The following is a 24,964-nucleotide window of genomic DNA, read 5'->3' as shown; positions in this document are numbered from 1 at the left end:
GCACTTTGCTGAGGGGTTCAGAAAAAGTGTGATTTTCAAGAAGTTGTAAATCGCTTGCTTTTCATGCTACAAAAATGTTGTTATGACAAAAGTTGAAGGAAATTTAATCCTCTTTAACATTTGCATTGGAAGTTTTCTGTAAGTTTAACCACTTTTGAGATATTTTGAAAATACTACAAAAAGTCACAAATTTTGGGGGGGTTTCGGCCCCCAAAACTTCTCCCGAGGTCTTTCGTGTTGGATAACTTGGTTTTTTCATATTGGCACTAGTATACACAAATTTAAAAAGTAAAATCTTTGACCCCATTTTTTGTAAGGCAAGCCCATTTTTTTCTACCTATTGACTGGACTATCAGTGTTAATTCTGTATTAGCTATCAGTTTGTTTGGCACTCTTGGCTTCTTTAAGAGGTTTTCCACCTCCAGCTCAGTCACTCTTATGCCGGGCTGATGAGTGCTAATAAGCACGAAACTGCAGTCCTCTGCTGGAATTGACTGAGCTGGCGGCGTATTTCGTGTAACACATAGAATGTGAATCAAAATAATTTGTTGCTTAGCTATATTTGATCGCTGAAGAGTTTCATCGCAGAGGTGCGGGAGCAAACAATGAGCATCAATGCACAATTACGTGATAATTTATATTTTTATTTCATCATCGTGAACAAACAAACAAAAAAAAAAAAAACAAATAAATAAAAGTTCTGGTTTTCAGAAATCCTTTCTAGTTAACGTAAAAAAGGGGACTTGGACTAGGATATGCCTCAAAATTACTCTGATCGTTGTGGGAAGAGTGTTAAAAATTGTGTATTTTGAAGTATAGAAGTTAAGGTAAAAGAAAACTTTTTCAATTATCTTTGCTTTTTCTCTTTGTTTGCAACTAGTCAAACGAGCAGGAAAAGGTGAGAAATGGTATATTGGAAGCAAACATTAGAATAGTGGATAAATGTATTTGGAAAAAATAAAACTGGTACTTAATTTCTATGACACACAGCAGTAATTTGAAATGGAAATTGAGAAACTTTGCATTTATGTCAGTAAACAGATCGGGTAGCATTGAAATGACTAGAATAGTCTTTGTAATATGCTATGTAGTATTTAGCAATTACATCATAACATTGAAGACTAGCATGCATCTTTCTTTCAAAAGATTTTAACCCTTAACTAGTGCGGTGTTTTTTTTTTTTTTTTTTTTTGTAATGTATATTGCGAGGTAGGGTGTAGGTTAAGAGGTACAACGACCTCTTATTTCTTGTTCTTGTGTCCTTCATAAGTTTAGCAAATTAAAGTAGGGAAATTACGTAAGTGACATACAAGGGTCGACAAATTCTAGGGGTCAGGTCACCCGGGAGACTAAAAAATACCTTGGCGACTAGTCCTCACATACACATATAAAACGTTGCTGGATCACTGACAAATGTTTTTAACATCCATAAAAACTCTCGTTTCTGCAACTAAGGCAGAAGCAAAAGAGCCGATGAACCAGCTTGGTCTATAGAAGCCTCGATCATTAGTAAAGTTACGTAAAATGCAATTATGTAATTGGAAGAATAGTGGTGACGAACTAGTGGCGAACCGTTAGTAAATACGAGTGCGATGATCTTTTCGCTTCGTGCAGCAATTCTCTTGTCATTTCTGACAAACTCGTAAACACAGCCACATGGTTTGGCAACGAAGTGTGACGTCGCGCCCTCGGGAGTCATGTGACCCAAGACTGACCTACTACGAGCACTGACTGTCAGGCTCTGGCAGAGAACTGTCAGAGCACTCGGTTTCAAGGTAAGTGTCCGCCAGCGACCGCGAAACCATTCTTTTCACCTGGTTGCGAACATGCGTCTCCCAGGTAAGGCTTTCTTTTTTTCTTCCGCTCTGGTCATTCCGACACTGATTTATATTCTCCCTAAATGCAATTTTTCTGGAAGTCTGTGATTCATAAAGCATGCCGAAATCCCCTTATTAGTTTTTCGTTCTAGTTATTTTTTTTTTCCAGCCGCCTTATTTTCCCTTACACATTATTTACTTTTTCTATTTTGGAATTTTGAAACAGCTGACATTTATTTTAATGCTTGATATCTGTCTTATATTACCGGCATTCCGGTAAAAATCACTTTGTCTAGATCTTCAGTTTGGAGACATTGCCAATTTAAACTTTTAAATGTTTTTGAAATACAGCAAAAAACATTTTACTTACCGCCAACTACTCTTACACTAATAAGTTTATTCGTGTAACTTTGAAATTGTACGATTGATTTACAGCATGAAATAAATGACTGTTAAGTATAATTAATTGCAGTAATTTATCTATTTTTGTGGGTTTAATGACTTTTGCCAAAACAATGCTGTACCTAAAAATTTAGTTACTGTATATAGGTGTATTTGTATCTACAGTTTCGAATAATTTGAATTTTCAAAAACTTAAAATTCTGACATTTAAAAAAAAAAGAGAATTTTTACATTACATTCCTGAGTTACGCTTGCTCTTTCATGTTTTAAAGATATAACTAAGAAATTGTTTGTAAAGGAGATTTAAATAACATAGCTCAATCCCATCTAGTTTGAAGAGTTGCAGAATGGATGTCGCATCATTGGAAAAGTCGTTTTTTTTTAAATATTTCTGCTACATTTCTTGCTGATATTAATTTTTTTCTGAAAAACTGTCGTCGGACCTCAAGCAATTCCGGAACACATATTTGTTGGAGTATTGTAGTTAGAAATAACCTCCATTTTGTTATGCATAGATTATTGTAAAATGAAGAAAACTTACACGATATATAAAAATGTAGCTTTAAAAATATACTTAATAATAAAGTATTTATTAATAAACAACGGGTTAAACAACCAGTGAAGTTTAAAATTAAGCTAATTCACGAATCGATATAAATAAAACAAAGAATATATGTGTGTATGTGTGAGCGTATATTCTCTATACAAATCCAAAGTTTACGTCGGATCTGGACCAAATTTGGCAGGGAGGTACTTGGGCACCTGAGTAAGAATGAAGGGAGGTTTTCAAACGCCAAAAAGGAACCAAACCGTTCGAATTTTAATTTTAGGACCCGAAGATGGCATTAAATGGCTCTTTCAGCCCGAAATAATTATCCAATTTTCTTTATTCGAAAGCCCGCTAAAATTTTCCCTAATGTTAGTTTTCTTCCTTCGAATTAAAGAAAAAAAAAACAAAGCTGTAAAATCACCGGGAAGAAAGTTATAAGCATCTTTAAGCCTAATGGAACATCCGCTTATCAAATCTTAAATTTATCGCTTGTCAACGAGCTGAGTTTAAATTAAAGTGAATAAAATCATTTTTCATCTGCTGCCATTTTTTTTCTCTACTGTGAACAAATAAAATTCCTAAAAACTTCCTTTTTTATATATATTTTTTCTTTTTTTTTTGTGCTGCTAGCAGATGATAATCAAGGGTTATAGTCATTATTTAGAATCATTATTTTGACGGGAAATTTTCTATTTAAGCCTAATTGTTGAACACGTGCAACTTGACCTAACTTTTATTTTCGAGGTAGACCATGCAAAGTCGGGCGACGCAGCTAGCTTAAAATAAACCTAATCCATATAAGAATTAAAAAGAAATAGCTGTTAAAAAGGCTAGTTTTTATCAAGCACAGCACGTCAGCGTAAATACAAAACTTCGACATTTAACTAGAGAAATGCAATGAAAAATTGCAATAGTTGGCATTTCCTACAATTTGGATTAAAGTTTTGATTTTCACTTTTTTTTACGCATAATCTTTTTCTATCATACAAGAATGCAATGGGGAGACTGTTCTGAGTTTGAAACACAGTTGGCACATTTTATGTATACAAATAAAGTATTTTATGCATTTTAAAGTACTTTATTACCAAAGTTAACATTAAGCATCAAACCATTTCTTCAGTATGAATAGAAAAAATCTTTTTCATAAAAACAGATTTTGAAAAAAAAGAAAAGAAACGAAAATCAGATTCATTATGATTATTTGAACACAGCATTGTGTACCAATGAAAACATGGTGTAAAAGTAAGTAAGCTTAAAGAAAAACTAAAAGTTATGTACTTTACGTAGCACATTAAAAATGTAAGAAAGAAATTCTCCTTGTAATGAATTAAAACTAAACCTAAGCATGAGAAAAGTTGTCAAAAACCAAAAAAAAAAAAAAAAAGAAAAAACTTTTTAAGCTTTAACATTATAAATTCCTTTATTTATTTAAAATTACAGCTAGTTATTGTAGAAATTTATTAAAAACGAGCTGTTGTCTTTGGCTGCGCGTGATACTCGATTTCAGAGGATTTTAGTAACTCGCGTCGAGTTTCATGAACCTCAAAAATTTCTTCATTGGCACAAAACAAATTTGTTTCACTTTCAGTTTAAAACAGTTCACTTAAAATGGCTGCGTTGTTGATTTCTGCTATTTCTATTAAGTAACAAACTATTTTGTGTTTGTTTCAAAATTGGGGGAAACTAGGGAGGTTTGACCCATGAGGATTGTTTCCATGAAAAGGATATTTAGGGAAAATTTTAGTCACATTATTGGTTGACCAGTCTTAAACAGTATTTTGCAGAGACAAGCAATTTCAGAATGATCAGTGGTTTTCAAGAAATTCAGTGTTAATGATACTGCACCTTAAAAGTAATGTTTAAAGATTTTGGAATTTTTTAGATTTTAACCTCCGGTTTTGAGGGAAATGAATTTCAAAAGTATACATGTTTTAGTCACTTTTCTAGCTATCTATTGATATACAGTAGTTTTATATAACTTTAAACTAAGTTGCTAAAAATTTAAGATAAACAAAAGAAAGCTAACTAGGGAGCTTTGACCCGAGCTAACGAGGGAGACTTGACTCAAAGACTAATTTGATGTTTTTGTTTAATTTGAAGTTTTTTCAATGATTTTTTTCTTTTTTAATCGATAAAATATTGTGATTTAGGCGTAATTATTTAAATTTTATCTAAGCAATATCTCTAATATTGTGAAATGAAGACCTGATTTTTTTTTTTTTTTTTTGTATGAATAACTTATAATAACATTTTGGTCTAAAAACTTTTTATTTGTCAAATAACTAAAATACTAATAATTTTTGAGTCGAATGAGTTGTTACTTACTAAAATAACTGAAATATTGCTTAGGTTTGATCTGATAAAGTTTCAATTGACTTCAACTCTTCTCCTGATATGGAGTAAGATTAATAATAATGATTTAAAAAAAAATGCAACACTTCACCTAAAGAGTGAACATTTTGTATATTCACTTTCAAGTATCACTTTTGTAAACAAAAAACAGCATCAAACCTGCGTCTTTAATTTAAATATCTATGAGTCTTCTTACATTCAGGAGGGGGGGGGAGGGTGTCCATGGTCTGCCTAAGTGTTAGGTCAAGTCTCGCTAGATCTAGGGACACTTGACCCATTTGCAGACTTGATGAAAATAATTTTTTTGCACCATTTCTACTTTGAATTATGCTATTATTTTTAGCCATAACAATATGCAAAATGACAAACTTTATGAATTTTTTTTTATTTCGTTCTAACTATTATACAAAAAAATGGGAAATAAAAAATCAAAAATTGGGTCAAGAGTTCCTAGTTTCTCCTTAACTAGCACACAACCACCTACTTTAAAACTGCCTCATTCGTGTTTCGTTTCACTTTCATTATAGGCCTTCTCCCAAATATCAGCCTCCATTTAACAGCATAGTTATTGCTATTACCTTGAAAAATCATAACTTTTGAAGTATTATGTTCAGCATCTCTTGGTGAAACTGTTTTGCATCATTCTTAGTGTTTGTAGATACATTACGCAGGACTGTTCACAGATACGAGGTGTCTGATGAAGAAATATTATTACTGCTATTTGGTTTCAGTTAGACAACGTACATTTTCGACTTAAATCTCAAAATCAGTGAACATTTTCGACTTAATATCCTACATTTTGAGGAGTGCGCAAGAAATATAATGTTGAGGTTATATTTACCCCCGACTCATCACTAATGTTACAAAGTCACCTCAGTAGTTAATGCCTCCTTCACAGCTCATCACTAATGTTAAAGTCACCTTACTAGTTAAGGCCGCCTTCATTACTTATCACTAATGTTAAAGTCACCTCACTAGTTAAGGTCTCCTTCACACGAGGTAACTTAGTTGAATCAACTTTCGAACGGGCGGGTAATAGGAAGTTTAACGAGGTAGAAAAGTGAAGGAATCCCCCTGCATACACGACAGTCAACTCGTCAGGCATGTCAGACATGTGCCGTCCTCCGAGATGTCCGCAAACAATTAAAAGACATTGTCAAGCTCACTATAAACACCAGTCAACTATTTGAGTCAACTCTGTTCAGTTTAAACAGCGTTGGTGGAGCAGCTGCTCGAATAAATTCGACTTAGTTCATTGGTTTGAGACATTACATTATTAAAACACCCTTTTCTTTCGATAAGAAACGCAGATTCAATTTAGTTGCTTCGTGTGAACACAACGACAAACGCAAGTTTACTAGTTGACAGGTACCTTTTTCGAAAAGTCGATTTAACTAACCGCCTCGTGTGTAGGAGACTGAGTTAATATTATGGATTATTAGTATGATACACAAGAGAAAGTTTACAATTCGTAAAGTTCTCAAATACGAGTTGTGGTTGGAGCGTTTAAAACAGACTTAAATCTTAAAAACTAAAGTTTCACATTAAAAGAAGAGTAACACATGTATTTTCGTTTCGAGAAAACAGCAAAAAGATGTATCTAAGGATGGCATTTTTTTAACATTCATTTTTAACTGAAAACTAATTCTTATACAGAATCGCAAAATAAAAGGAACATTTTAAGAAAATATAGAATTACTTAAATATTGACAAGGGGACAATGGACATCCATTTTTTTGAACAAGAGTGTTATATATATCGATTGCGCCGAGTCTAATGGTGAAGGTCTAATTTTTCGAAACTTTTCAGTTTTCGTTAATTATACAATAATTATGAGTTTGTCCACAAGTCATTGGTCATTCTCTAGCGTATTAGTCTTCAGTTTCTATATTAAGTTCTGTTTACATGCATAAAATAATTCCATTTTAGCCCTACTCTTTAAAAGTTACATGAAAAATTTCTGAATCTGTTCCATACACCGTCTTGTGTAGCATTATATGCAATGGTCGAGTCGTGCAAATCTCAAAAACTTGAGAGTTGCGGAAAATTACATCCCCGCCACAGAATTCAGTTTCTTGGACACATTAAGAACCATGCTTCATTTTTTCCCCAGAGTAAACGTCTGTACCGTAACCCTGGTGAGCGAATGTTTTTGAAACTTTGGCTGTTAAAACATGCAAAAACTCGGATTAAAAAAAAATCTTGTGCTACACTCTACATTGTGTTTATTCCTTGAGTCACCTTACATCGTCGAGTGTGGAAATCTGACAATGATTTTTTTTGTTACTATGTTTAACTTTGTGTATGTATTTTTATAGAAATTTCACTCAGATCCATAAATATAAATATTTTTTAAAAAATTTAATTATTTTTCATACGATTTTTTGCTTGTGGTTTCGAAAGTTTTTCAGTTTGAAAGTAAAAAAACTTTCGGGAAAACTTTTATACCTAATTTAAACCACGTGCTGTGATTTGAAAAGAAAATATTAAGTTGAAAAGAGAATGAGTTGGGAAAACAGATAAATATTCATTGCGCATGCGTAAAACAATCCATGCTTTTCCAAAATGTTAAATAATATTTTTACAATCCCTGCATATCCAAAATTGCTTTTTTTTTACTATAAACGATGTGAGCACATTCATGCAAATATAGTTTGATTGTAGCTTTGCCGAATGTCTTTTCACCTGTAAGCTCATTTCTTTTACAATGAAAAAGGCGTTCCTTGTATCACCAGATACGTGAATGCAGTAATCTGCAATGTGTGCTATTTGGTGTTGTGATTTCTTATTTTATTTTTTTATACACAAAGGTTTTTTTTTTTTAGCTTGATTTGTAGTTTTATGATTTTAGTGTTTTGCTGGGGTTTTTTTTATCTTTCGTTTCAAATTACATGAAATATTTTCTGAGAATACTTTGTTTCTCCCCAAAAAGAAATCTCAATTAGAAAAGTGCAGTACATTTTCAAGCAAAAGCCATCCCGCATATAATAACTGCCATCATTGGAGAAACGTGTTTGACAAATAGCTCTGCTTTTCTTCTTGTTCCGATTTCGCTCTGATGCAAAAGAGGAACGATAATGATGAAGATTGAAATAGCTTTTTGTGACACATACTTTTAATAATACGAATTCGCTGAAACACGGAAGCGAGTAGTATCCATGGTAACGAAATACAAACAGCCGAATCTAATGCACAGTATTTGGCCTATTTCTTTGCTCCAGTATTAGAGAACACTGTAATATAAACATGGGAATAAATTGACGATCATAATAAACCCATTTCTAAATCGATAGGAAAAAGTCCGAACTATTCAACAAATCATTACTAACCTACTTACTTATTCTACGTCTGTTTCAATAGGTGTATCGTAAACAATATAACTAAACTTTTTGATGATTACGATTTCTAAAACATTGACTTTCTATTCTAAGGTTATGTGATACTTTTCCAATTTAAGTTATGAATAAAAACTGAAACAATAGTTAATAGTTTTTTTTAACTTTTTATGCATAACATTAAACACACTCTTAATTTTTGAAAACATAAACAAGGGTATTTAGATAGTAAAATAAAGAAGGGAATAAATTGACAATCGTAATCCACTTACTTCTAGGTGGATAAGAAAAACTGATATAGTCAACAAGTGATTACTTACCCTACTTATTTTAACTCTTATTTTACTACCGTTCTAATAAGCGTAACTTAAACAACATCATTAAACTTTTTGGTGTTTATGTTCTCTAAAAACAATGATTTTTTTTATGCTGAGGTTGTGATGCTGTGCTAAGTTAATCTTTAACTGATGAGAGTTTTTTTTTTTTTTTTTTTGCAACGGTAGTGGTGAGGTGGGGTGTATGCAACCCGAACATCATATTTCTTGTGGATTGATTCCACACAAGTTAGCGAATTAAAAAAGGAAAATTTCCTATTACTTTTGTTATTTATTTATACTAATACAATTGAAACCGTATTGTAAGTGTACATACATAGACGTATAAAGCCAGATATGAAAATATTACTGACTTAGTATGCTAATGTACACATTTTGAAACTTCTATTTAAAACTAATATTTATATTAATCCTCCATCATTCAGAAGCTGGAATTCATTTGATTTTTATTCGAAATAATAACAAAAAATGTAAAATACACAAATATCTGGATTTTTTGCTTTGTTTACGAATTAGATTACGAAAACAGATTTTAAACAAACACAAATTACGAAGTTAAAAAAAAAAAAAAAAAAAAAAAAGAAGTCAACGGGAGGTTCCCCAAAGCGGGTAGGTTTTCGAAGAACGCTCGAAAACTAGTTTTTGTATTTTTATCGAAACATTTTCGGTTTTATTTCCAGCAGGGTTCTCTTGAACTTCAAAATAAAAAGTGATTTTTGTATTGTTTCAAACCCAATATTTATTTATTTATCAAACTTTACAAACATTTGAAAAACCCGCTTTGCCGTACCAGGGAGCCCAAAGCGGGTAAGCTTAACTAATTGTGATTTGGTACATTTGCCAATCAATTATGAAGTTATAAATGATTAAAATAATTGATTAGCTACCTGCCCTTATAAAGAAAAATATGAAAAAGTTGTATTTATCCCATTTAAAGTCGGCACATTTGTTTATAAATCTTAAGAAATAATTGATTAAATTAATAGACAAATAATTGCCATCATAAAAAATAACTTTTTAAAGTAATACGTGTCCTATTGAAATATAAAATCTAAGTCAAGCGCACGAGTCAAGAAATTATAAATAAATATATGATTAAATCCTATTCCTGCTTTGCCCGAAGGCACGTTTTGTATTTCAATAATTATAAAATTAAATTTTAAAAAAGAAACAAACGAAATGACTATCGTAGTTTGTAGGTGGATGGTGTCAGAATAACGTAATAGTATTGAAAATCAAAAAATAAGTCGGTCTTCGACTAATCACAAGTTACAAAACTTTATTTTTAGCAATGTAACATTTTTTTTTTTTAATATTTTAATCCTGGTCGCGCCATGCCGCTTCGTTGGGACTGATTAAAACTCGGGGGTGTTCATGTAAACACGACATACGTATGCATCGCTGCTTACACGCCATGAGGGGGAGGCATACAAAGGCCTACCCGATTTAGGCGACTACGAGCTGTGGGCCATCCTTCGCTATATTACGTAGTAAAGTTGAAAAAACTTTCTAACTTATCAAAATATAGAGCAAAAAAAAAAAAAAAAAGCGCAGAGTAATATTTCATTACATTTTGCCATTTTCGCAAATAAAAATACTTTTTCTAAGTAGCTATAGTCCTTCCATTTGTGACTAAGAGCAACTTTCACTGAACTTCAATCAGGTGATCGAAAAAACAAGTAAAGAATGGTATAAAGCCCTGAAAGTAGTTGCAATTATTCGGTGATTTTATTCATGCTTAGTGATGTAAAATACCTGGGTATTTATTTTTAGGGGTAAATACCCAGGGTATATACCCGGGTAAATACCCAAACTGGGTATTTACCCGGGTATTTATTTCAAAAATTTATATTCAACTAAAATACTTTTCTGTATGTATTCCACTATGTATATATATAACCAACCATACACAAAGCAATAAATTTTTGTCCAAAAATTGTATTTTGATTACATATTTAAAGAATTATTGCGTGAAACAACTAGGTAATCTAATATGATATTCACATTAAATGTGTTGGATATGCCTAATCAATGTGTCCCCATCTTTCTTTTTTTTTTTTTTTTTTCACTTTTCAAAGCAAAATTTAAAGTTTTACCAGTATAAATACAAAAAGAGTGACAAACTAATGCCTCCTAAATACTAAATGTCTATCGCGTTTTCCCTCTTAACACAGAGCAAAATGATCCCAGTAAGTATAATTTCGGTCTTCTGGCTACTGCCAACTAACGAAGGTCGAAAGCATTAGAATTAAAAGCGGAGAAAACAATTGGTTAACTTCTAAATTTAAATTTTAAAATTAACCAAAACAAGTTGAATTGTTTGGATCTGTCATCATATGAGCACCATCCATGTATTGCCATCAGGTAGCATTGTTTGCGTACCGGCGGAGGATGACTTTTAAAGCAAATGTGATTGGCATTTAGTATTTAGGCGGCTTTGGACAAAATGATCACAAATCAAAGCCAAAACTAACTAATAGCGTGATATTATGAAAAATAAAAGATGATAACATGTGCTAATGCCATCTATGTGACAAAATCTCTTTGCTTTACCCCATAAAAAAATTAAATTATAACGCCATCCTATTTAAATTTTAGAATAGTTCATTCTAAATTCTGACAGATTTTTTGATAAGATTTCATTACGCCTTTAATTAAAAAAACTATAATATATAATTTTTATATTTTTAATCTTTTATTTTACAGTTTATGTTTCAAAAAGAAAATCATCCCTTTTGATACCACCTAATTTTTTTTTTTTTTTTTTTTTTTTTTGGCAAAATGCGCAATTACTAGAAGATTAACCCTGAGGGGAATTACCCAAAAAATATTTACCTTCCCACCCAACATCACTAATTGCGTGTATTAAAAATAGTTCAAATAAATTTTCATCATGAAGTACCGGAGAGCAAATGCAAATAAGCAAGGCAACAGAACACAATATTTTGATTTTTTTTTTTTTTTTTTTTTGCTTATTAATGTGAAAACTGTTTCTATATTTGCAACGTTATCACTTCAACAGCAATAAAATAAATAAATAATTAACATCATAGTCTTAATAACTTCTCAGTAAATTCTTCCAAGCATCCCTCATGCTTCCTTTTTTTTTTTCATTTTGGATGTGACTAACCTAGATTGTGATTTTGAAATCCTGAAGCTCATCATTGAATTGCTTATACTTGTCCAATTATGACATTGAAAAGAAAGATTCTTTGATTCATGATATGTTTCTTTTAAAATTTCATCAAGACTTCCAATAAAAAATATTATAAGCTGTATAATACATATGTATGTATCAGTTTTACCAATTATTTCATATTTAGATTTTTTTTTAAAATTCTGACTCACTTTTTGCATTTTTTTGTAAAATACCCAGTTTTTTGGGTATTTACCCAGGCCTTGGGTAAATACCCGGGTAAATACCCAAAAAATATTTACCTACCCACTGGGTATTTACCCGATCCACATCACTATTCATGCTTGAATTTTTTTTTTTAACTTTCCCGATCAGTAATGGATTTTAGGTGGAGCCGAAACGGCCCATGTCCCTTCGAAAGAAATAAAATTAATTTAACTATTCCCAAAAAGTATTCTTTAATGTATTTCTATACAGCACAAATCAAATTCTTTGAACTATTTAAAAAAAACCACAGCAAAATTACTACAGCATATTTGAATAAAACAACTTTTGCTTCCGATAGGAATAATAATGAAAGTCAAAGTGAAAGATAAGCATATTTAATTGGCCTTATTTAATGGCTTATCATTCAAAGGTACATAAAATCACGCCTCGTCCAATAGTTCGTCTTTGATAGACCTAAATAACTGTAAATGAGCCAAAAAAAAAAAAAAAAGAACTTAGTGAAAGTTATTGTGAAAAATTGAATGAGGATGCGCTTTTTACTTCACTCTCTGGTGCCCCCTCCAAAAACTATTTCTGTATCCGCCTCTGTTCTGGATGTAACTACGTTTAGTTAACCTTCGTAAAAATACAAAAGTTTGATTTATGTACTTAATTTTAAATTTCGGTTAGCTCTGCTTAACGGCAAATAAATGGTTCCCTTTCTGAGAAAAAAACCACTTTTGCCATTTCTATTTCGGTGAGGAGAAAGTGTTAAAGGAAGTTGATGCAATACAATAATTTCCTAAAATTATAGGTTCTTGATTGTGTGCTTAAGGAAAAAGGATGGCAATTACAATAAGGAAATATGGTACAAAATTAGCATGAAATATATTTTGTTTTTTTATTATTTTAAAAGAAGCATCACTTAATCCACTTTCACATTCAGCGCTTTCGACGTACGTGTATAGAATTTAAAATAACTAATCACCACGTACTTAACCATTACGCTGAATTTCAACGATTCGCTTTGTTGTACATGATCGCCTTCCGGTTTTCAACATATTCAGCATTATTTTCTCCCCTGTTAATTACATTTCTTTTCCGATATGAATGATTTTGTATGCCTACGATCGGTGAGAAAAACTGAACAAAAGTTCTACATCTGATTGCTTTATCTCGAAAGTGAATATTTTCGTGAAACATGAAATGCATACTGAGAAACGGCAAAAAATGACACAGACTACTCAATATTGAACATGCATTACCAGGAAGAAAAACCCCAGGATGTTATTCAAATTGAAGCAGTTGTAGTATTGTTGTTATGAGATACATTAACTCTATTAAATGTGCAGCTCAAATCTATGACGCGTTGAGATTTAAAAAAAAACATATTAGCATCGAAGTTTTTTTTCCTCATGTAAGAAAATTATATACGAATAAAATATTTGGAGTGAAACAGCCAATAGTTGACACCCGCACTAGTAGTTGACACTTTAAAGAAGAAAATAAATCAACAAGAGCTATAGTAAAATTGTACAAAAATTATAAAAATTGGTTTAAATCTGCATTGTTTAATTTTCAGCTAATGTTTATCTAATCTTTTGGCGCATGTATTTCGCTTGTTTTGTGCTTTTTTTTAAATAAGTGTCAACTATTAGTGGTTTTACTTTACATTATTTTATTCGTAGGCATTTAATTTATACTCAAAGTTGTAAACTTTCATTCATACTAAACGTTAAGAAAACACATTTGAAGAAAATCTATGGACAAAGATTTCTCTTAAAAAAGAAAATTAATTAAAAGCTACTTTTTATACTATAACATTGTTTTTTTTTTTTTTTTTTTTTGAGAGAGAGAGAGAGAAAAAAAGCACTTGGGGAGACTGGGGGCTAATGGGACTAGTGGATTTTCTGATGAAATTATTTAATTTATAGTTTGGAAATTTGCTAGTACATGGCGCTAGGGTAGTATGTAATTCACATGACTATATATGAACCACTTAATTTTCATTAGCTGTTTGGACAGCAAAGGAGAACTTTTGTTCAAGATTTAAGGCAGTGGTTTTATAAATTTTTTTAAATAGTCTTTTCTGTCCACTTTAATCTCTCTCTTTTTTTCAGAGCATTAACACCTGCTATTTTGGTGCTTTATGACATAGTGATATGTTCCGTTGCACTTCTGATTTTGTGTTTTAAATTTGAAACCTAAAATGGGCATAATGCTTGAGAAAAGTGGTATGGGTTCTAATGGGACATGTCTTATTAGACCCCTACCTAAAATAAGAGGAAATATAATATCTAATATTTAATTCAAAATATTTTTTATGGAAGAACATTAGTAGGACCTTAATTTTTGATTTATATTGCAATTGCATTCTTTTTTAAAATATATTAGTGATACCCAAAATAATTCACTACCAAACCTTGAAGGTGACGTGTATGGAAAATTCTGAATTTAGGTTAGTTCACACTAGATATGAACCCAGGTCAATTGCTGTGACTGCATAGACCCTAGTTTGACTGCAACAGGGGTCTAAAGTTACTAGTTTGCTCAAGAGAAGAAAGTTTTTCCTTTGGAATTAAACTTACTTTTTACTTTTTTCTTACCATTGCTTTGCATTTTATGGGCCAACTAAATACATTCTCTAAAAGGTAGAAAATCCTCATTCCCTGAGCTGTACTGACAAGTGACACCAAATGTGATGAGAGTGCAAATATTGTGCCAAAGCTTCCAATTCCAAAGAAAACACTATTGCATTTCCGGAGCCAGAGAAGCAAATTTAAACCCTATTAGCAAGGGAACAAAAGCCTATATGCACTCAATCCACTTTACCTAGGCTCATATCCAGTGCGAGAGAATTGACCTAAATCTGGAAATTTTTAGATCCGTGACTCTCAAAATCGGGACAAGACGAATTTCCAGGACTCCAGAATGGCAATGACACTCTTATCGGAATTTGAACCTTTGGCACAGTATTTGCTCTCTTAAGGGGTCACAGTACCTTTCAAGCAATTTCTTTCCATTTATATAAATTTTATATTTCTTTGAAACCATTGCATGCATACTTAATTCATAATCAATAATTTATTTTCAAAATTTAAAAATATTGCCTATTTTTTTTTGAAAATTCAAAAAATTGAGGAAAATTTCAACTTTTTAAAATCTTTAAGGCTTTTTTATTTTTGCACTAATTTAAAAAACGTTTTTTGAAAAACGATCACTATAATCATCTCTAAAAATCTGTGCATTCATTTGCTTATGAGTTCATTCGAAATTTTCTGTGATTAATTATGTAAAAAATCAATTTTTTTTTTAATTTGGTTTTTAAAGGTTTAACATGCTCTAAACATTAGAGTAATTTATAAAATGCTTATCTAATGCACAGTTTTGTCAAATATGTTATCCCAATTGCAAAACGTATTACTTTAAAGCTGTATCTTTAATAGAAAAAAATCCTTAGGGATTCTAATGACATGAAAACACAAAAAAAAACATCATCGAGAAAAAGCAATTTGAAGTTTTTCTTTTGCATAAGAACACATAAGGAGCATGGCCTAAAACCACTCATAACTTTTTAAATATTTGAACTAAAAGCATTGAAACTTTTCCCCTGTGTTCAGAGTAGTTTTTTGTTTTGAAATAAGCAATAAAATTTTTTTTGATCGTTTCATCATTTTTGAGGTACTGAAAACATTTGACGCCTATTGTCAGTACAATGGGGGGGGGGATTCATTTAAAATTGTAAATGCTTTCAATGGGCACTGCAATGCAATTTCAAAAAAGTGTAAAAAATTTAATTTCAGAGGTAAAACCATTGCTCTTCTAGAGCTAAACTAGCCATTTTGGACTCCGGTTGCTGCCGAACTAGGGCCTGTGCAGCCAACCGCTGTACCTGAGCTCACATGTAGTGCGAATTAACGAAATTTCCAGAATTTTATCAAGATCTGAGATCCTCAAGGTCACGCCGTTTGGTAGTCAGTAAAATACCTACGCATTTATATAACAATTGTAGTATTTTTAAGATTTGCAAACGTACTGCAAAATTCAAGAGATTAAAAAACGGTCTTCATATTGCAGTTTCTAAGATAATCGTCAAAAAACTATCGTGATGTTCCATTCTTCGAACCTGATTTATTCTTTTTGCCATTCATTTAGCTGTTAACGTGGTAGCTAGCAGACAGCATGCACTCCGTAAGAAGATTTAGCTCCATTAATCTTATCAGAATAAGAGGTTCTTTATGAAGATCTCTTCTTAAATGTCTTCAGAGGAAAAACCCTGATCGTGTGTTGATAAAGCGAAGCGGCTATTTATGTGTGAAAGAAGTTTTTTGCAAAAGGGGTTAAAGGATTATTCCTTCATTTTTAAAGTTACGTAGTAGTTCTAATGACAACAAAAATGCAATGTTTTAAAAATTATATTTGAAAGATTTCTCTCCGCTTCCTTGACTTTTAAAATGAGTTCAATTCGTGTCCTTTAAGAACGTTTTTTTTTTCTTGTTTCCTGTCGAGTTCTTCTGGGATATGCATTTTATTTTTTCTTTAACAGTTATTTTGAATATTTTCCTGTTATATTGTATATATATTTTTTAATTATTTTTTAAATAGTTGTGACTAAGTAAAACCATAAATAAGGCGAGAAAAAAAGTTCATTTAGGTAAAAATAGAAACTTTTCTAAAATTTAGGAGCTTATTTTTGAAAGGAATCGATATACAATGGCTCTCAAAAGTGTTCGTACACCTACGATTTTCAATGAAATAAGCCCCTATCCCATTGGTTGAAATTAATATTTCGGAACACCTATTTAATTACGAGATTTATTTTTAACAAAACTGCATGAAAAATTTTGATAACATAATAAAACTTAATTTTTAAAAAATCAAAAATTGCCGGAAACTTTACCTCACAAAGTATTTGTACACTTTAAAAATTGGGTATATAATTATTGAATAATCTAGCTTTTTATTAAGTTCTTATTTACTAGACTATCATTCAACATCCACAACAGCTTTTGAACGCCTGGGAATAAATTTTCAGTTTTTTTTTTTTTTTTTTTTTTTTGTGCAATTTCTATATAAGTAAGAGTTCAACTACATTTTGAGTCTTACTGTTTCTATCTCTCTTTTCGTTTCAATGATATATTTTCGTAACCTAGCCTCCCGATACCTATAAATATGTTACATTAAGTTTAAATCTGGCGATTGAGGAGATATTTTCCAAACTTGAGGGCAATTTTCGAGGCACCAGACGCGAACGTTGAAAACCGTGTGCTTTTTATTGTTTTATTCATAAAAAACAAAGTTGTTTCCGATAAAAAATGTTTGACTAAAAGTTTAAAAGTGTCTTTGAAAATAATTTAAATTAACATCATGATTCATTATTTCATCAGTAAATTCCGAACTACCAAGTCCTGATGCTGATATGCACCCCTCACATAAGAGTACATTCATCGTTTTGATGAACTGATCCAACTAAGTTTTTTAAAATTAAATTCCGCATTTGTTTTCTTCTCTTTACAATTGTACATTATTGGAACCAAATATGTTGAAGGTCTTTCCACCTGTAAATAGACGTTATTCCAAAACATTTCTAGCTTATTTATCATTGATTTTGCGACGGAAAGCGTAAACTTTCTGTTTTTCGCCCAAACAAAAAATTTTCTGCCTGAAGAGCTCCCATTTAATCCAGCTCCTCAGAGAACACGGCAAACAGTTTTAGGTAAAGTTAAAATGCATAATTTTTTGCAAAATCATTTACAGCACTGAAATGTGTATTTTTCATAAAGTTTTTAATTGTAAATCTCTGATCATGTTTTGTTAACTTTGCTATTTGACCTTTTCTTACCTTGTTTTCGATCCGATTCTTTTCTTTTAAGCAGTTTTTCACGCACTTCACTATAGGATGATATAAATTAACTGATTTAGTGATATTTCGACCCGATTTTCCGCTACTATTATGAAAAAAAAATCAAATTTCGAAGGGTGGTTGTTGTTTTATACGAATACCAGCCATTTAAAAATGAGCAGGATATTGTGGAATAAATAAACAAAAAAATTAGAGCCGAATGGCTTTTTAGTGTCAACACAATGAAAAATAGCAAGAAAGGACGACATATGAAAGTTTTAATCATGAATTTATTCTAAAATATTTTAGCTTACGATGACTTTTGTGGCATGTTATTTCTCCATGTCTTCGTTTTTTGACCCATTTTGAAAAGAAAATCAGCCAATATTTTGAAAAAACTACTGGGTTTTATTTATAATGACATAAGAATGATGTGAAAAAGTATTGGACCTCGTATTCGAACTCAGTTTCACGTTATTTTGGTTTTACTATAAATTTTCAAAGTGTGCGAACACTTTTGGGAGCCACTATAGATTCTGATGGGCCAAAGAATAACGAATAATTAACAATGATCGTTTAACAATCGGAAGAACGGTGTGAGAAATAAAACTTTCCAGTTCAAAAAGCCTCTTAGCTTAAGAAATCAATTTGGATGAATGATGATACAACATCTATAATGAAAAGGAATGGTAATTGTCATGGAAAGGGCAAAAGGGAAAAGAATCAATTTCATAAGAGCTTCATCTGTTCCAAACAAAGACACAAAGACTGCATACACACTTGATATGTGGGCTAGTAAAACTACATACAATTATTTTCCGACTAGTGTCTACACGCAAGCTAGCTTGTACGAGCAAACGTAAACTTGTAAAAAGGTTTTGCACACGAACCACTTTTTTTTTTTTGGGGGGGGGGGGGGCAGGATCTAACTCACTCTCAACTTTGCGTGGACAAGCACGAGTGTATATAGGAAACTTAACCCCTTAATGGTGAGGTGCGTTTTTTGTTTCGTAGGGGGAGGATATGCAACCCCAACACTATATTTGTTGTGGATTCCATAAATTTTATTAATCAAAGTTGAAAAATATCAGATGATTTTTGCATATTAATGAAAAAAATAAATAAATAAATAGTGCTATAAGACGGTACATGTACATATATGCCCACAATATGGGGCAAAGGGGTAATTTTCCACTTTTCGTTGAAGGTACAAGTTTTCTGCAAAAAATAAATAAATAAATAAAAAAAGTTACAACATGAATTATTCTTTAAACATTGTTTCTTCTTCGCGCACTGTAATTTTCAAATTAAATTTCTTATTCGTTCATTCTAAAAAAATATAATTTATCTTAACTACTTTGCTCCACGTGCCTCAACACTTAAAACCAGTAACATACGAAAATTACAGGGGAACTTTTCATACTTCGGTTGAGTGCTCATTAACGTATTAAACAAAACACTTTGTATTCCATCAGTAACAATGTGAAAAGTATGAGGGTGTGTCCCAGTCGGCTTTTAGTAAATAATTACTCTTCTCTCCCCTTCGGAACCATCTCTGTGTAAAGAGTTCGCGCTCAGAATATTTATGTCGATCACGTGCTACGTTGATCGCAGATTTACCGATTTTAAGATAATGTCGGATTTGATGTGACGTCCAGTGCGAAAACTACTGCAATTCTTCAAGTGGTTTTGCAGCAATAGTAAGAAAAACAGGCAATTCCCTTCAAGTATTTAAAAAACTTCAGAAAGAAAATACTTTGCCTTCTTACTCGTAATGCCGTTATGCATTCTATTTAGTTAAATATATCTTCTGATAAGTGAAAAAAATACATTTCGTTTGTTTCCCTTTTGTTCTTGTAAATGAAGGTCATCAATTTGCTGTGTGTGCTATGTATTCTAATGTTTTGAAGTTAAGCTATTCAAATTATTTCTCTTTTGGTTCTAGAAAAGCCGATTAGTTAGAGAGATATTCAGAAAGGGAGGGAAAGGATTGTTTTGTTGACTCTAAGAAAACAACAAAAGATTTTGATCAAGCAGGGATGAAAAATCCAGTCTATTAAGTGGTTATCTCAAAATCTAAACACGGAAATTCGGGTAAGAAATATTTTGAGAAGATAGTCGGATTCTTAGTTGCGAATTTGAACTGACATTGAAAATCTACTTGCAACTGTTAAAGAATCATAAAATGCGCTTCAACTTTGTGAAAAATGAATTGAACACTCAACTTTATTCACATGGAAAACTACTACATAGCTTAAAGGATTCAATTAGGCCAACTCTTGTTAGTTCACGAATTAGCAAACAATGTGGGCAGCTAGAAAACGTCATTGCTCTCCACTTAGCTATGGGAGCTGACTTCTACGCGTGTAATATATATATATATATATATATATATATATATATATATATATATATATATATATATATATATACACACACAGTAAAATCCCGTTACAACGAATACCAATGGAACGAAATATCCGTTTGGAGTAAATTTTCAGTTCCAATAAATTTCCATACAATGCTATACTAATTCCATTAGAACGAAATTCTCGTTACAACGAACACAATTTTCGATCCCTTGAAGTTCGTTGTAACAGAACTTTACTGTAATTACTTCTTTTTTCTTAGCAATCTCTATTATATACTCTTATTTTGCTGAAATAAATAAGCTTATAACTGTATTATAAACCAAATTTGTAATTATAAGATTAAAAAAAAAAACGCCCAGTTTGAACCTTCCAGCACAATAGCTATATTAAATATTATTGAAATGTAGGGGAACATGGGGCAAAGTGAAATGGTGTACTCTGCTTTTAGCTTCTCCTATCCGGTATTATTTTAACTATATAGTGCCATATGTAGTCTATTCCAGTCAGGAAAAAAATACCGCCGAAGATTAAAGCATTTGGTAATATAGACAATTTAAAAAATTGGTACTCGTAATATTTTGTTGTAAGTCAAAAATTATTTTTGATACTATAAAATGATACAGTTCTTGTTATTAACATTTTAAGTATTGAGACCTCCTAATATTCAATGCAACATTAATTTCTTTAATATTAAGCTTATTTGTATTTTAAATAAATTGTTCAATCAGTCAAGTACATGCGGGGAAAAGTGGATTGGACAAAGGGAAATAGTGTGTTGCATTTACACACTCAATAATTTAATATAAATCACTGACGATTTCATTTATTAATTCGTATACATTCTTTCATTTAATAATTCACTTATTTATTAATTTATTCTCTTATTTTTCTTATTCATTCATTCGTTTACACGCTCATTTATTTTTCTTCATTTATTCATTGATTTATTCGTTTGTTTATCTTTTCATTTATTCAGTCAACCTTTTATTTATTAATTCTTTTAATAAAAAAATATGTTTTATAATCGAATAGAAAATATTTCATTAGAAAAATATTTAATTTTCCCCATTAAAAAAAAGTAAAAGTTTTCCACTTTTTTTGAAGACTCAAATTTACTGCCAAAAATAAAAGATGTTTCAATACAAGTTGTATTGTAAAATGCAATGTTCTGTCTTTGTGTACTGTAAGCACCCCGCATACTCCCTTTGGAATTATCACAACGCATACGCATGACCATTTTTTTTAAATTTATTATTATTATTATTATTTTGCATATCCTCTTATCTAGCGCATTGACTCTTTTCATACAAGCAAATCTTTCATACTATTTTTCATTTCACTTATTAAATTTATATTATTACAACTTTTATACATTGTTTTCCTATAGATGTGTCATTCATTGTAAAAGTCGTGTATTTCCTTGTGGATAATTTTACGAGGCCATATTATATAAAACCTTTCGAAATTTTTTTCTTGTGAAACAAATACAAGTGTTCAATTACTACTTGTCATTAGGTATTTATATTTTGAAAAATGAGCCGCTTGATGGCAATATGGAGATACATCACTTTTACATTGAACAACGCAAAAATTTAGACCAGCAAATTTAAATGTTTACCTATCAAATGCAATCAATTATGTACAGAAAAATTCATTTTAACACGAAACTGAAATTTATAGATGAAAATGTTCGTAGTTTAAAGTTAAATGATTTCCCACACTTTGCATTCTGACCGTTCAAAATTGAGAAAAAAAAAATCATTCGTGAGAACTGCTAATTTACTGAACGTTATCTTGATCTTTAATTAATGTTCTTACGAAACTTTTTCCACCGATTATAAATCTCTTGGCAAAGAGTTGACCTAAAAATCAGTTTTCGTTCCGCTTGAATTTATAATTGATTAGATTTTCTGAAACGAATATTTTATCACATTTGAAAAACTCTTGAGATAATTAATGGTGTAGCTCAAAAAAGTATGATTTTGAGCCACTGAATTGTATAGTAGCCACTTTTTGCCCAAAACACAACTGCTGTTAAATGTTACGATTACTGTTTATCGGCAAATAGTTGAACTTAGACTTACACTTTCATCACATGAAGTAGAATGCGATTAAAAATCATTTGTGACGGTGTAAACGAAAATTATAAAAAAATTGACTTACACAGTTTTTATTCTCAACGTCTCATATGTTTCCAACGTAATTGATAGTTTTCTATTTTTCGAAAAGAAATGTTGATACTTTAATTATACATATTTATAAAAAAATATTATTTTTTAAACTTCATGAGGAAATTCCGTTAAATCTTGCAAATTCGTTCTTTTGTTTGTAAAACTAGCACGAGCAGGTTTTCTTTTCTTTGTAAATTTATCATTGCAGCATAAAGCTGCAAAAGTGAAATACAGATCAGAAGTGATAACCTAACTCTTCGTATGAGCAGGTGTTTATTTGTATAATAGGGTATTCCAAAATTATTAACTGCCGCTCAAACTAATGGCCATATTTTTGATACAGTCCCCGGGAAATAAGAACTTAATAAATAACGTCAATTTTTCGTCTACAGTGTAACGAGTAGTTGAAAATCACCAAGGCTAATCATTTTACCGGCGTAAAAATAAGGAATTTTTTCAAGCGCACTTTTACTTTTCAAATGCAAGCTATATAAAACTCAAACATGGAAATATCTTCTAAAATACTAAATGAATTCTGGGTGCTGTTTTTTTATCGTAAGTAAGGGAAAGGGTAGCACATTGGGACAAATAGAATTTGTCCCTTTTAGGGCACAGTGGAGGACAATTTGGTTAACTTCTGAAAATTACTTTTTTTTACATAAGATTTGATGAAGATAATTTTTGAACAAAATTGCAATGAAAACTAAAAATCTCAAATAAGAACTAAATATAAGCAAAATTAGTAACAAAATACATGAAAAATGTTCAAGTGTGTCCCTTCTCCCTTATACTTCTGAGTCATACCATTTCAATGCAAAACTGACAGTAAACGTTAAGTAAAGTAATACCTTCTTGAGGAATTTCATCCGAAGTCTCCAGTTCCATTTAATCTGTTTAAAGCAATCGAACCAAAATTGCTGAACAATGTTTAAAATATGTGATAAGCGGTAAAACTCAACGCACTTATGTCTTTCTAGTGCGCTTGAATGGTAATTAAAACCAAGTAAAAGTTGTACATTCAAAAGAACAATATTCCCTTCATTCTGGTTTCCAAACTGATTGCAAAAGTTGCATTTAAATAAAATTTATGTTATTTAAAAATTACAGCTGGAATACAAAATGAAACCAGTTTATTTTTAAAACAGTCGCAAAAAGCAAAGGAATCTGATTTACGACGAGGCAGTCTAGGCACTAGCGGTGAAGAAAAAATCAGGGACTCGGCGAAATTTTAATAAACTTACTTTTTTTAATAAGAAATGAGCAAATATAAAAACCAGTACAATTAAATACATGCTTAACGACACTTCCTTAAATTTTCATAGCTTAGAATAAACATTTTCAAACTTAAAATGTTTATTCTAATTCTTGATTTAATTTACAACCAGGGTTGGCCAGACTGGACCCAATTGGGTTGGACCCAATGGGTTTTTTTGAAAAAACCCATTTAAAAAAACTCATTATTTAGCCCACTTTTGGGTTTTTAAAAATTTTCTGAGAACTTTTTTTTTTAAATAATTAATTTTAATACTTTGACAATTTAAACTTTTTTATTTCTTCTTCACAATAGGCAATGGACATAAAAAGTGAATTTTGAACTTTAATAGTATTTCTTAACTCTTAAGGGCATTAAAAAATGCTTCAAAGATTTTAAATAAATATATTTAACTTTTTTTATTCAACTGGTCAATAAGGAACTCAAATTATCTTGACTAAGTCCTGTCACGTCAGATTTTCTCAATATTTGCAGATTGTACAAAGGATACTACTTTAGCTAAAAGGTTCTCATGTAAATTATTTTCTGCAAACCAACACGTCACAAAACTCGAATAAACAAGGTATATTTTTTAGAAATTAACAGGTTTTACAAATGGTCGGACAGAAAACGGAATAGGATGTACAGTATTTTCATTATCTTACGAAAAAGTTTAATATTTCTTACTCTGTACACAGAAATAGAAAAACAGGCAACATAAAATTCAAAGAAATGTCTTGATTAAGCTGGAATTCAGTAAAAAGGGATTTAAACTACTTGAGGTTCTACAGTAGTTTTACATAACAAAATGAAATACAATAAAGTAAAATACAAAAAAAAAAAAATGTCGAAATTAAAAACGAACAAATAAACAATAGATTTTATCACTCAAGAAGTAACTTTGCCTTAACTGTTGGTAATCATGGAAACTAAAAAAATCTGAAACTTCACCATTCTTGAATTTTGTCGTCTTTTATACCTTTCTTCAGAAAACGCTGAATTTTCCAGCTTTTTTTATCAAGACAATTTTTGTGCGTTGTCCATATACTTATGCTACAATATGCTATGAGTACCCCACCTTTCCCCTAAAAAAGACAAAAAAAAAACACATTTCTTTTAAAAAACCCAGCTTTAGTTGGGTTTTTTTGGGTTTTATTTAAAAAAACCCAAAAAACCCTGGGTCCATGGGCTTT

At 31.1% G+C, this 24,964-nt stretch overlaps 1 protein-coding gene across 1 annotated transcript in view; it reads left to right on the top strand.

Annotated features, from left to right (window-relative positions):
* The first annotated feature begins 1,791 nt into the window (after nt 1-1,791).
* The window catches only part of LOC129218470 (putative ferric-chelate reductase 1 homolog), an 82,407-nt gene continuing 59,234 nt past the window's right edge, over nt 1,792-24,964 (top strand). Inside the window, exon 1 of the mRNA XM_054852749.1 lies at nt 1,792-1,839. Within this exon, the coding sequence (XP_054708724.1) occupies nt 1,827-1,839 (13 nt within the window). The 5' untranslated portion in view covers nt 1,792-1,826. The remainder of the gene's footprint in view (nt 1,840-24,964) is intronic.

This window comes from Uloborus diversus, chromosome 3 (genome assembly GCF_026930045.1).
Source record: "Uloborus diversus isolate 005 chromosome 3, Udiv.v.3.1, whole genome shotgun sequence".
Lineage (NCBI taxonomy): Eukaryota > Metazoa > Arthropoda > Arachnida > Araneae > Uloboridae > Uloborus > Uloborus diversus.
The sequence above is the reverse complement of the archived record's forward strand: the minus strand, read 5'-3'. Positions and strand labels throughout refer to the sequence as shown.